The sequence below is a fragment of the Hemiscyllium ocellatum genome, chromosome 11 (assembly GCF_020745735.1).
Source record: "Hemiscyllium ocellatum isolate sHemOce1 chromosome 11, sHemOce1.pat.X.cur, whole genome shotgun sequence".
NCBI classification, from domain to species: Eukaryota; Metazoa; Chordata; class Chondrichthyes; order Orectolobiformes; family Hemiscylliidae; genus Hemiscyllium; species Hemiscyllium ocellatum.
In genome coordinates this window covers 28362408-28377096 of record NC_083411.1, presented here as the reverse complement: position 1 = coordinate 28377096, position 14689 = coordinate 28362408, and the positions used below count along the sequence as shown (strand labels likewise).

Here is a 14689-nt window from a genome sequence, read left to right as displayed (position 1 = left end):
TGCATCCAATCCTAGCCACCAGACATAATTTCTCACCAACAGCTTCATTCTGGACACCCCTAGATGGCCCTGGCAGAGTTTCGCCAGAATCTGGCGACAACCTTTGCTGGGGACAACCACTCCTTCCCCCATAATAAAATGCTGTCCTCTGTGTGATCTGGTCTAGTGAGGTCGAGTAAGTTTCAATTTTGGTTGGGATAGCCCTTTTGTTTCTCCCATGACCAACATTGTTTTTGTTTCACATCCACAGTCTGATATTGTCTGCAGTAACTAGAAGAGTGTACAGAAAGTTTAAAACTAGAACAGATTCTTCCAGTGGCGACACCACCAGTGATCTATCTGCCAGATGGAGGCAGCTCAAGGCATCCACATTTACTACTGGCCTCCGAGACAGTGTGCCAACTTGTAATCGTGTGCACATGCTACCACCTCCCACTGCAGAATTTTACGTGAAGCTGTGGTTTTATCCTTTTTCAGAAGCTCTAGCATGGGTTTGAGGAATGTTACAATACAAATTTACATCTGTAAAAAGGTACTGGTGGAACTTTCTCCCACCCAAAAAATGTCCACCAAACTTTCCTTCCCTATCTGGGCATTTTGCGCTTTGCATCAGCCAAAGTCTGGGAAGCATAAGCCTTTAAATGTTCCTCTCCATTGGGCCATCTGTGAGCCAACAGTACCCCACTACTATACGGGGATGCATCACATTTCAGCACCAGATCTCGCTTGAGATCATAATAAACCATAGATGACAGCTCCTTCTACACTTCCCTAAAGACTACACCATTTCTAAGGCTGACCCTTTCTCAATAGAAGGTGCAAGGATACCAGAATGGAGTCGAGATTGATATGAACTTTCCGAACTTATTCACCAATTCAAGGAAAGACCTATGCTCATATCCAGCTTCGTGAAGGACAGCCCCTTGGCAGTTTAAATTCAGTCCTCTATATGCAAGGGATTTATCCAGGTTCAAGAAGCGGTCCCTACAAAGGCAAACTGACCCATCAGGCTTCACAATCAGTACAACATATCAGCATATCCCATAAACTGCACTAGTTTGAAGATTCCTTTACTTTCTAGCCTCCTGATTTCTGCCACTATATTTGCCTGTAAGGCAAATGGCAATGGACAGGCCTCGCTGAATCATGGCATTGCTTCCTGGTCAACATGAAAGGTGGTTTTGGCTCCTTTGATAATGCCTAGACCTTCCTGAAAAGCTTACGGGTACTTAATTAGGACTTCACTCTTGCAGCCATTTCTCGAATCAAAAAATGCTGAGCCGGGATGCATCTTTCTCAACCAATTCTGTCCCATCAGGTGAAGGTCTGAGCCTTTTACTACAATCTGTGATAACTGAACCAGGTGTTTCTCATACGCGACCAGAATCGAAACTGTACCCTTAAAAGTTTCCTCAGTATAGGTTCTCAGTGTAATGGAAATCTAAAGCAAATGTAAAGATTGGAGTCAGAGCAAATTTTGTGAAAGACCGGTTTCATAATCACTGATACAGCTGCACCAGTATCAATCTCCATTAGAAACAGTGACCATTTAACCAGACATTTTTTTGATTGGTTATGATTCGGATATTGCTTGGCTATTTAACTGTTCCAAGCCAGATATTGGTGGGCTTGCCAGGGCATACACTTTTCTGGATACTGGCCTATGTGCTTTCTTACTCAATTCATGCCGAGTGGGACTCTTGCCGGTCCACATACTGGCAGCAAGTATAATGTCTTGCTGGCCTGGATCCTTAAGAAAATGTTATCCATTTGGCCGAAGCTTGACTTTGTTTTGGGGTTTTGCTGTGGGCTGACCTAGAATCCCTCTGTTCAGGATATGTCTCAAGTGAGGCTATGAAATTGTCTTCACTCAACTGGTGTTCCATAAGCTCAGTCGGCCTGGTGAGGGTGTCCTCTTCAATCGGCATATTCTATAATTCATTTGCTCCACTCGCCACATTTTCTAGTGACAAAGCTAATTGCAGTGCCGTTTGTAGTCTAGTTGAGCATCAGCTAGTAGTTGCTTTTGTACAGTTACATCATTAATCCCATCTCATCCACTGAAATAACTCCACAAAGGCTGGTATCCTGTCGCCAAGTCACCATTTGTTTACACATGCATAGTACTTGGTACTGGTCTTTCCACTCAGTCAACTTGGAGTGAACAGGACTTCCGACACTCCTGTTGATGTCAGTCAGACTTGGCTCCCCGACTGGACCAGGTTAACAGCCTGAATCAGGGAACTCATTCTATGAGGTCCACCTTACTGACCGCGCTACAATCACTGCAGCTAGAATCCTAAATGGCTTCCTATTTGCACGTTGTACCTGCTTATCAGCCTTTTGACATTTATGCACGAGAACTCCTAGATTCCTGACTAAGAATTCTGTAGTCATTTTCTATTTAAGTACTAGTCTGCAATTTATTATCTGTACCAGTGTGAATAACTTTACTTTTTCCCACAATATACATATATGCAAAGCTTGTAAAATTTTCATTTGACCTTTGTTCCTTCCTGTAAATCCCAACACCCTCCAAACAAGCCTCCACATCTACAAACTCAATCACATTACTACATCAACCAAGTTTATGATTCTCCTTTTAAAGGGTTTCTTGTGATGCAGTGGCCCCACTTGTTTCAGAGGTGTGTCATAACGCATTTGAATAGGTTTACTAAAAATATCTATAATTTTCTGTTTTCAACAAACTGCAGCTTTGCCTGATCTCTCCCAATAATCTGCTTCTAATACCTAGATTTATCCCTAAATCTCATTTTTCTGTATGTTAAGCATACAGAAGCTCATGCTTCCCCAAGACTCCACCAAGCTTCATTCCCTGAAACATCAGTCTCTTCAAAAATCAAGACAGACCCCATTGCACCCCAACCCTTAAAAATCCTGTCAGAAACTAAATACTTAATTGACAACCAGTTTTGTTTCCCACTATCAAACCTACATAAAATAACCTCTTATTCCCTGTCTCAAACTCACATTACGTTTTCTCAACATTCAGAACTTGTCTATGAATGGGTGTTGTCACAGCAGTTTTAATTTATTTTTAAAACCGTTGAAAATATGATGATCTGTGACTGAATTTAACAGAGCTGACATCACCTACCAGTTGAAACTATGGGAGTCCAACTAACAAAATCACGGATTTGATTTGATCAGCAGGTAATTCCACCGAAAGCAGTATCATAAAGAAGCCAGGTCCAATCCTCAAAAGGATGTTTACTTTCCACCAAAATCCCTGGATGGGTTTTAACAGCAGTAACCCTTTACCTATATTCTCATTATCTCAATACATTACTGTTGAGTCTATCCAGTGAAAAATGAAACTTGACGAGGCTATGAGAGAACAGTCAACACTTTAAAGAAATTAATAAAGGAGAAATCTGGAAGTGAAATAAACATCAGCATTCCATCCACTGCAGTGTCTCTACTCCCTTTCCAATACTTTTAAATTGAGCAACTGAAAAATAATTACCCATTGACAAAAAAAAAGGTAAAATTAAAAATTAGTCATTAAAACAAGTTGAACCAATAGAAGTTGAATTGTTTTTCATAATTTGCATGGTTCTACTTTACAAGCTTAAAAATGCAATCTTCGCATTATTCATTTTTGATAATATGTATCACAGACTCGTTGTACTACAAGTTACAAAAGCTATGAAACTTACCGGGATTGGCATAGAAAAAGGCACTGGTGTGTTTTGACAATACATATGCAAAGGCACTGGTATGAAGACTGGCACAGGGATGGGTACCACAATCAGTTGTGGCTTCCATTCTTCCTCTGCAATAGAAAAGGGACAAAGTTAAAAATTGGTTAACATATTGTAATCTTACTGCAGATATGTAATGTTGAACTTATTACAGTTTGTAGCAAAAAAATTAACTACTTTAAAACAAAAATTTAGGTCTCAAACTATTTCTAAAGTTAAGACAAAGATACAAGTGCCATGTACAATCCAAACCTGGCCCCCCTCAACAATTATAAACCTATTTCTCCAATATTCAAAATATAATTTAAAAAGGGATTTATCACAGCTCTGACAAATCAAGTGGAGTACTGAGCTGGAAGCTGTCAAATTATAAAAATAAAATCTCCACCAGTGAAGTGATAGAAATAGCTTCTTAAAAGATCGAATGACCAAAAGAGGAGAAACTGAAGCAAAAACAATTATCTAAAGTTGATGGCCAGATGAGGCTTGATTCTAAACCAAGTGAAGATGAAGAGGGAAGGAAAAGCATGTGAGAGCATACTGAAAAAGGAAGATGGTTGATCAGGTGACATACCTTTTCTTTTCAATTATAAAGACAAATAAAGATGACCTATCACATTTCATGTTCCATCTGCCATCAATTCCACATCACCACAATTAAAGCACCCTAACTGTCTCTTCAATAACTTCATTAACTTCAAAACCATTGCTTCCAATAACCGAATGTGTTTGTATAATGCATTTGATGCTGCAAAAAAGCATTTGATCACCATATATTGGTACCTGATAGAGAATGGTAATGCATGGGTTTATGAGCAAAAAGCAGCAACTTTTGAGAATTACAGGAGAGCATCCGATATCTAAAACCATAACTTAGCAACAGGTCAGTAATGCCAGGAAGGAATGGGAAGATGAGGAGAAATTTTAGGGAACAAAGCAAAAAAGCGCACTTGCCCCTTCTTTGCACAGACTTTTCTCACTAGACTACCCACTCAGCTGTCAAAACATGAACACCAGATTTAAAGGTGAGGTGGGGTGAAGCGATAGCAAATCCAACATCAGAGATGATCAGATGGGCCAAATGGCTGAGGAGTGGTAGATGGAGTTTAATTTACATAAATGTAAGGTGCTGCATTTTGGAAAGGAAAATCAGAGCAGGACTTGGATGGTTAATGGTAAGGTCCTGGGGAATGTTGTTCAACAAAGAGACCTTGGTGTGCAGGTTCACAGTTCCTTAAAAGGGGAGCTGCAGGCAGATAGGTTAGTGAAGACAGTGTTTGGTATGCTTTCTTTTATTGGTCAGAACATTGAATAAAGGAGTTGGGAGGTCATGTTGTGGTGTACAGAACATTGGTTCGACCGCTTTTGGAATATTGTGTGCAAGTCTGGTTTCCCTCCTATTGGACGGATGTTGTGAAACTTGAAAGGGTTCAGAAAAGATTTACAAGGATGGTGCCAGGGTTGGAGGACTTAATAAACAGGGAAAGGCTGAACAAGCTGGGGCTGTTTTCACTGGAGCGTCGGAGGCTAGGGGTAACCTTATAGAGGTTTATAAAATCATAGGTGGCAGAGAAAGGGTTAATAGACGAGGCCTTTTCCCTGGGTGGGGGGGGAAGAAGAGTCCACACCTAGACGATACAGATTTAGGGTGAAAGTTGTAAAATTTAAAAAGGGACAGAACGGGCAACTTTTTTAAGCAAAGGGTAGTGCGTGCATTAAACGAGCTACCAGAGGATGTGGTGGAGGCTGGTACAATGATAACTTTTAAAAGCGACTGGATGGGTATATGAATAGGAAGGGTTCAGAGGGATATGGGCCAAATGCTGGCAAATGGGACCAGATTAGGATATCTGGAGGGCACAGATGAATTGGTCCAAAGGGTCTGTTTCTGTGCTGTACATCCTCATGACGCTGTCTCCAGCACAAAAGCTATACAAAAGGCAAAATAATTACTTGGGCTTATGGAACATCTGATCAGTCTGCCAGGGAATAAAAAATCAGAACACACTACAAAAATCATTTTCTGAAGACCAGTAAATAGAAACCATAGTAGCCATTTGTGCACAGCAAATATAAAAAATTAGAAATGCAACAAATGAGCAGCTGATTAAGATATAATTTATTATGAAGGAACATTGCTAAAAGGCACCGAGAATTCCTTGATCTTCTTCATAAGCTGGCTATTAAAAATAACTGAAGTGAAATCGGATGTTAACCTCAAGCAGCAAACTCTTGGACAAAATACCAACATGCACTCTTCCATCCATAAGTACCCCTCCATATGACTTATCTGACCACTTTATAGGGTTTTGAACATTAACCGTGTCGGACTGGAGTCAAAAATAGCTCCAGACAAAATGAAGATAGTGGATTCCTTTCTCCTTGAGGTTGATTAATGAACTGGTGTTTTTAAGACAAATGAGAGTTTCATGACGACTCATACTGATCCCTGCTTATTTTAAAATTGGTTTGACACTAAATTCAAATGCTGACGTTGCACCTGCAGGATCTGAATTCATTCTCTGGTTATTGTCATGTCACTTAGACATGACAAATAAATTACTGTACTCTTGATATGGTCCAGGCAGATTTGATGATGGATACTCAGTCCAGATATGTGGCAGATATGCTCAAAATTATACTTCTTGGACTTTAAGAGGGCAAAAATACAGGCTATAACAAAAGGAAGAACCAGATTATACACTTCCGGGTATCAATCACCATCAAATTTTAAAATAAAACTAACCTGCTGAGTTCAACTTAGTCTCATGGAGATATTGGTTTCCTCACATCGAACTTCACTGACCCAAAAATTTAAGAGATAATTAGACTCAGAGATGCACAGCACAGAAACAGACCCTTCGGTCCAACTCGTCCATGCAGAAAGATATCCTAACCCAATCTAGTCCCACCTGCCAGCACCTGACTAATTAAAAGCTAATGTTTATTTGAAATGCTTTTAAAGGAATTCAACAAACATACAGGAAATTAATTCAATTGACTTTATTATCATGAGTAACAACAATTTCCCTTCATCCTGATCATTTACCTGTTTGACATCCTTTGGACTTCATTTCAGGTTTACAGGAGATGCCCTTATTCTGAGTCAAGGGTTTACACAGTACAGCCTTATTCTTCAGTGTCACAGGGGGTGGAGATGGTGGTGACGGTGGTGGAGGTGGCGGTTGTTGTTTCGATGACCGAGTCTGTACAGATGCCTAATAAGGAACATTTTAAAATTAGAAATATACAGGAGAGTTAACGCATTTCTGGAATAATGAATTTTGAAAAATAAAAAAATTAGCCAGAGTGAATTGGATGTGAGACTGCATCATGGAGACAGCCAAGTTTCCAAACTGAATTCTTTTTCTGTTCTGAGTCAGCCAACCTCAGCCATGGTTCTGTTTCGAATTACTATCCAGTGATGCCTGCTCAAGAGTTTAGTGGAAGGGTCATGAGAAGAGTCAACAGAATCAAACAGGAATTTTGCTGCCCCCTCACATACGCTGTCCAAGCTGACATTTGATGAATGGTCACTGGGTGAGATACAAGACTACTTTCACTCAAGACTGAACTTCAGGATGGGTCAGCAGGGATAATACAGGGCTTATGAAGGGGAGCAGCACACTGGAGAGTGGAATGTCTTCAAAAGAAAAAATGAAATGTCACTGAAGGCTATATGAACAAGATCACAGTCACTGAAAACAATGTATTGAAGTTCTGAATCTCATTCGAGAATGCAATCTATCCTTTAACAACAATAAAATAGGCACCGGTTATTACTTGAACTTATAAATACACAATTTCAAAGTTCTGCAATAAAAGGTATGTATCTTGTTTCTAGCCCAGCCACCCAAGGTATGATTTCTGCTTTGGGGCTAAACGTGAATGATAATTTTACAGTTGATATGAGCTGCAAAGTGGCCTATTTTGTATAGTTGGGGCATGCTTATACTTCATCTATAGTCTTCGTCCAGCTATACAATTGAAATATGGAGTAGTTATTGGACTTCTCCCCTTTTCTAATTTAATGTCTATAATAGAAATGACTTCAAACCCACCAAAAATCCTGCTTCAATCATTTCCATTAGCCCTGTAATCTATCATCCCATTTGACAAACTAGACAGAGGAAGACCAGAAACTCACTTTCCCAACTGTTACCACTCCAGTTTATCATTTCCACAAGAAGCTGTCAAATCAAAAGGTTTGAAGGAATATTGTTTTCAAAAAGGACTCAAAATAAACCAAGAACAAGTGCAGGAAAGGAAGGAACACTGAATTTATGCACCTATCCATATTTGTATGTATCTTCAGAATTATCTTCCATTCAATTAAAAGATTTGATTTTAAACAGTCTGACAGTCTAAGATCTTCAGTGTTAACGTCCCCAACCCTAATGCCCATTTGCAAGAGACTCCCAATAAAAGCAGTTAATGCTTTACAAACTGAAATACCAACAAAATATGCTTAAATACACAGTTCTGATGAAGAGTCAAATCTGAAACTTTACCTATTTTTCTCTTTCAGATGTTGAATGGCCTGCTGTACGTTTCCAGCAATTTTTTGTTTTTATTTCAGATATTCAGCATTCACACTGCTTTTTACCAATGCTTTGCTGATTAACTCCTTAATAAATAAAAGTTATATAAAATAAATGGTTAATAATGGATTTGAAGGTAGGATAAGCACAAAGATAAATCAAATGCTCCATGGAACAGAGTGTTTCTTGCAGTGCTGGAACTGTGAAGGGCAGCTGACTACTTATGAACGACTAATACAAATACAAGGTAGAAATTGTGTTTTGTTCAACTATTATTGGAGACCATATGATATTTTGCAGAACTTTCCCTCATTTCAACGGTGGCATGGAATCCATCAGAGGACAGATTGTACACAGTCTGTGGAGGAAGTAAGCTTGATAAGCCATAAAGCCTTTTCCTGTTCAATGCTTTCTTACATTTGTTCGTATCCAATAAGATTATGTATCCATTATACAAAACCAGAAATAAAATTTCAGTCTGCAGAGTAACACAAAGCAAAACAAAAATAAAGGATTAAGACTTAGGTGATTTAGAAATTATAAAGTTGTGGTTTTCTGACCTTTGATGACATGTTCAATTTGCCTGAAATGTATAAAGTGCATCCAATTTCCATGGTAACTTTTTCTATAATGTGTGAACTATTGCTTTAAAAATTATGAGTGGAATATGGATGCACTTACCTAAGACATTCAGGGTTCAATCTCTCAACTTTTCAGTTAGCACCCAGAGCATGGGAGGAAGCACACTGAATGTGGAGTTAAAATGGTTAAAAAAAAAACACTTCAATCCACTCCTGTGGTAGGTGGAAGATCATTCAAAACAAAAAACTTTACTTACTTCAAACTGCGTGGGAGAGGGAGTCGGAGAGGGAGTCGGAGACGTCGCATTCTTAGACTCCTGCGCCTCATCTGCAAACAAAAGACACAGATTGTTTGAAACAAACTGAGCCGATGTTTGTGACTGTGCACGTTTTGAGAGTGTGCACATCTGTGGGTGTGCATGTTTACAAAACTTCAGCAAGTTTTTTGTTCAAAAATCATCCACATAATAATGTGGAAATAATTTGAGGTCACTACTGCACATCTCTGTACTTGCACTAGTTTGCGCAAGTCGTGCAACATTTGCACGACGTACTACCAAACAGTTGCTGGGACAAAACAAACATGCCAATTACTTCTCATACATGTGTGTTTGAGACTTTTTCATTCATAACTAAACAAAACAGTTAAAATGTTTTTGAAAAGCTGGCAGTTGAATGGAAAGTTTCAAAAGGGACATTGAGGTGCATACTGATACCAAGGATTTGGATTTGAGGACAGGTCAAACCTATGGGACTTAAAGGATATATTCATGTGCCACCTGAAAGAGATAAAATGAATCTGGAGCAGTCCAACCAAGTACCTCTCAGTTAGGAGCTCACCCATTAAAATGACAATTTAAGCCAAGATGGCTATAAACGGAGGTCTAATTAAATCAACTGGAACAAGATTAAAATTGGAACTAAGTGATGTCATTACAACTCATTACACACATTGCATGCAAAGACCATCCTTCACCTGAACACCACAACAAAATAGACTAATCTACTACTTGTACAGACCGGAAACACAAATAAATCAAAACACATTTCACCAAAACCTTACATCCACTTCAACTTGTGCACAGCTAAAAGTAATCAGAATGGAGGTGAGATGTTCAATATTGTGAATGGATGCATGCAGGATACGGGATGACGTACTGCAGTATTGGTAATTCTTGTGTAACAACAATTTGTTAAGATAAATCCAGTTATAAAGAAAATAGGCAGCAGAAAACTCTGCAACACATCAATCTCCTTTCTGTATTGGGTGCCCTAGAGGTATGACTGCAAACCTTTCATCAAGTCCAACATTGGGAGTCCAAGAATGATATGGTGGGGTTTGGTTTACTGACCAAAAGCTAAAATAAAAAATGTAATTCTTAAAACAAAAACAAATTATGAGACAGAATTGGGTGAAAATTTGATTTAGTACTCAAGTCAATCTTTCAGAAATTCATGAATAGTACACGCAAAAGCCTAATGAGCATATTTCTTTGTCCCATTTTAAGATGTTACCCTATTTAGTTACTTGACAATATTTGCACAGCATTGTAAAGATTTCCCTCCCCTCTGACCTCATTTCATGTCTTGTCTGTCCTACTGGATGATTTGCAATCACTCCCAATGCTCCATAAATACCGCCTGACTGTAATTGTCCAAGCAAAGAAATGGCTTAAGAACTTTGCCTACAACTTGAGGTTAGCAGCAACAACACAAATGAAACATTGATAAATAAAAACATGCAATGTATGAAGAGTAGAGAAGCCAAGCCCAAAGTGCAGAAGTTGGTTGGGCAGTGGGAAGGCATCCAAGGAATTGGATACCACTCCCCGTTGGCAATCATGCTGGCAGGGGTCGGTAAAATTCTGCCCCAAATCTAGATTGTAACATATACATTTTTAATTTAAAAGCCTGAGTAGATAGATAACTAATTACTGCCTTCAAATATAGATCTTATCAACTGTATAACTAATTGCATGTACATTTTATGAGCACACCAATTGGCCAGAAACACAACTGGACTTGTCATAATACTGTGGCTCAAGGGCTCTTGCGGCACAATGGTAGTACCCCGACGACTGGGACAGAAGATTGGGGTATATGACTCACTTCTCCCTGACACATATTGTAACAGGTCTGAACAGATTGGTAAAAGAAAAATCTATAATATGAGCAATATCTATAATGGCTACACAGGCAGATCACAGTTTTGGAATCTTGCAAAACCTGTCTATCATCTACAAGGAACAATGTTAGGAGCATCATGCAATGCTCTCCACTTGTTGGATTAATGAAGTTCCAACATCTTGATCCAGGACAAGTCAACCTGCTTGACTGGAAATCATTAAGCAGCTTAATCATTCACTCCCTTCACCAAAGCAGAATAGTGTATTGATATAAGATGCACTGCTGTAACTTGTCATCAAAATTCTTATAACAGCGCCTTCCAAATCCTGACTGCTACATCTCAAAACAGGTATTTAGGAACTCATATTTAGGAACTCCTACAAGTTCCCTTACAAGCCACATATCATCCTGATTTGAGAACAGTAGCAATCCTTAATTGTCACTGGGTCAACAACATTGTAGGTGTACCTTATAGATTGCAGAAATTCAAAGAGTGGCTCCTTAAGGGTAATTATACATGGGGAAAATGTGCTGGCCTTGTAAACAATGTTCTCAGTTCGTTAGAAAACTTTATTGTACAATACATTCATTGTTTATGACCACAAATTCATCTTCTTAAGTTGTTCCCATTACAACTATCAGTGCCACATGTATAATCATTAATACTTCACCCTAGAGCTTTAACAGCTCAAAATGGTGTCCAACTTTGGAAGGTAAATCCAAGATCCTGCTGGATGGTTGTCTACATGGACAGTATATAAAAACATACATGTTCTATGCTTCACTCCACTGATATCAGGGTTAGAAACACTGACATATGCAAAGCCATACTAATGAATTAACTTTAACTCATTTGTATTGCTGTTAAAGGCTGATGTTAGTATCAATCTTAGCTCAGAATAATTTCAAACCTACATGTTATTTTTTAAAAAAAAATTACTTTCAAAAATCTTTTTAACAAGATTACTGTTGTTGGTTTCAAGATTCAGATGAAGTGACCATCTGAACCGTTGGAACAAATGAATACTTTCCCACTCATTTCCAACTACCTATAACTTTGCCTCTAATATTACTATCCTGAAACACATAATAGAAAAAATAAAACTGTTCAATGCATGTTGATCAGCATTTGAAAAGACTAAGTATATGCAAACATCCTATGAATTTTTCATTAAAAAGATTCCAATGGAAGGTTTATATCTCAAAAGTTCATATCTTAGATCAAGTTATTTCAAACATAATTTTCTTTTATTGCTACACATGCTTACATACAGCATTATAGAATACTTATTCAGCACTCATTCAACTGCAAGGACTGCTAAGAGATGAAGAACTCAACATTTTTATCAGTACAAGATAGTGCATACTAGCCATGAGTCGCTGCGATTGGAGTCAGGAGAAAAGTGAACGTACTAGATTAGATTTTTAGCTTTCGGACAAAGCAAAAGATGAAGTAGAAACACAGCCAATATTTCAATATGCCAGTCCATAATCTAGCAGATCCTATATGAAATGTTTATAGTAAGGACCAGTGGATAATTTGGGCAAGGGTCTGACATTATTATACATCCTACAGTCAGAAATCTCATCAATTTTCACATTACTTAAACATTACCTGTGGAATTATACACCAGGGTCTGCAACCTCAGCAAACAGAGTAGATTAGTAAACCAGGGCAAACCTGTGAAGATTGTTTGGAAGTATTACAAAGCCAGTGAACTAAATGTTTTAAACAACACTAAGATCTGCCCAGAAGAAGGTGTTTACATTAATAGCTGCATCCTTTAAAAAGCTGTCTACTTGTGTTAGTGCAAGGACATCTGTGCAAGTGGAACTTGCAACTGTGTATACACTTGATGGAAAGTTCTTCATTTTAAGAACTTCAAGTGTGAAGCACTAACACCCATTAAAACTTTAAAGTAATCTACAGCGCAATAAAATTAGCACATTGTAAAAGCAGAAAATATCTCATTTCATAATTTTAGCAAATAGATTAAGCAGTTTAATCTCAAATTAATTTAAGGCAAGCACAAAAATCTTTTGTACATTAGTAACTCATGGCAAATTTGGAGGTTATGAAGTGCAGTGAAGAAACACAAACTACCAACACATGAGAAGTATCACGTTGGCTCAGTGGTAAAAATAATATAATCTAAATAGGAGCAGATGTAGATCATTCAGCCCCTTAAGCCTGCAACACTCAAAATCTTGGCTGATCTGTTGATTCAAATTTCACATTCCCATCTACCTACAATAATATCTGATACAACAGCTAAAAAGAATCTTTCTCCTTGTGTCTTAGAAGTACTCAATAACCTTCAGGCAGAGTGCCACAGTCACACAACCCTCTTCAGTTATTAGATTAGATTAGACTTACAGTGTGGAAACAGGCCCTTCGGCCCAACAAGTCCACACCGACCCGCCGAAGCGCAACCCACCCATACCCCTACATTTACCCCTTACCTAACACTACGGGCAATTTAGCTTGGCCAATTCACCTGGCCCGCACATCTTTGTGACTGTGGGAGGAAACCGGAGCACCCGGAGGAAACCCACGCAGACACGGGGAGAACGTGCAAACTCCACACAGTCAGTCGCCTGAGTCGGGAATTGAACCCGGGTCTACAGGCGCTGTGAGGCAGCAGTGCTAACCACTGTGCCACCGTGCCGCCCACAAAGGGCGCCCTAAAAGGGTGACCTCTAATTTTAAAACAGTATCTCAAGTTCTGTACTGACCCAACATCTTTTCCATGTTCATCTTCTGAAGACCTTCATGGTCTTGTGCACTTTGATCAAATCACCCCTCACTCTTCTAAACTCCAATGGGAAAAAAGCCAATCCTATCCAACCTCTTTAAGAGTACTCATTCCAGCTATCAATTTAGATGTCCTCTGAACTGCATCCAACTCATTTTCATTCTTCCTCAAATAAGCAGACCAAAACTGCACACATTCTTCAAGATGTGATCTTACCAATACCTTGTACAACTGAAACGTAACATGCTTATCTTCAATACCTCTTGTTAAACAAGATAGCATCTTATTAGCCTTTTTCATTACTTGCTGTACCTGCAAATCACATTTGTGACTCATACATAAGAACACCTCAATGCTTCTCCATTTCAGAATTCTGCAATCATTCTCCATTCAAATAATATTGTTTTTCATACTTCCTGCCAAAGTGAATAATTTAACACTTTTCCACATTATACTGGGCAATGAACAGATTTTTGCCCACTCACTCAACCAATTGATATTTGCTTGCAGCTTCCTTATGTCTTCTTCACAACATAACTTCCTACCTGCCTTTGTCTCATCCATGGCTTGAACTACTAGATTTTCATTCCATTCATCTAAATTGTAAGAAGTTGAGATCCCAGCCCAGACCTCTGCAGGACTCCACATGTCACATCCCTCCAATCAAATAGGTTTGTATACACTTGTTTTCTGCCAGCCAGACAATCTTCAATGCATGTCAGTGAGTTACCACTACGTTGAACTTTTATTTTCCACACTAATCTTTAATACAACAACTCATCAAATGCCTGCCAGAATTTACAGAGTCTGTTCTCACATCAAAGCTGGAAAATCAAGCTCAAACTCCACCTCAGAATTACAGTGCATAATCAAGATTGACACATCCAGTGAAGAAATATTGCATTAGAGATATTGGGTTTTGAGTAAAACAACAGGTGGAGGTTTGCTTACTTTGCCTA

At 38.7% G+C, this 14689-nt stretch overlaps 1 protein-coding gene across 5 annotated transcripts in view; it reads right to left on the bottom strand.

Moving 5' to 3' along the window:
* LOC132820402 (zinc finger MYM-type protein 3-like) overlaps nt 1-14689 on the bottom strand; it is a 145161-nt gene that overhangs the window by 37068 nt on the left and 93404 nt on the right. For 4 of the 5 annotated variants that reach the window (XM_060832494.1, XM_060832498.1, XM_060832496.1 and 1 more), the window contains 3 exons: nt 9105-9175; nt 6775-6943; nt 3681-3796 (listed from right to left, as the gene is read on the bottom strand). In XM_060832494.1, coding sequence (XP_060688477.1) covers nt 3681-3796; nt 6775-6943; nt 9105-9175 — 356 coding nt within the window. The remainder of the gene's footprint in view (nt 1-3680; nt 3797-6774; nt 6944-9104; nt 9176-14689) is intronic. The other variant, XM_060832497.1, reaches the window with a different exon arrangement.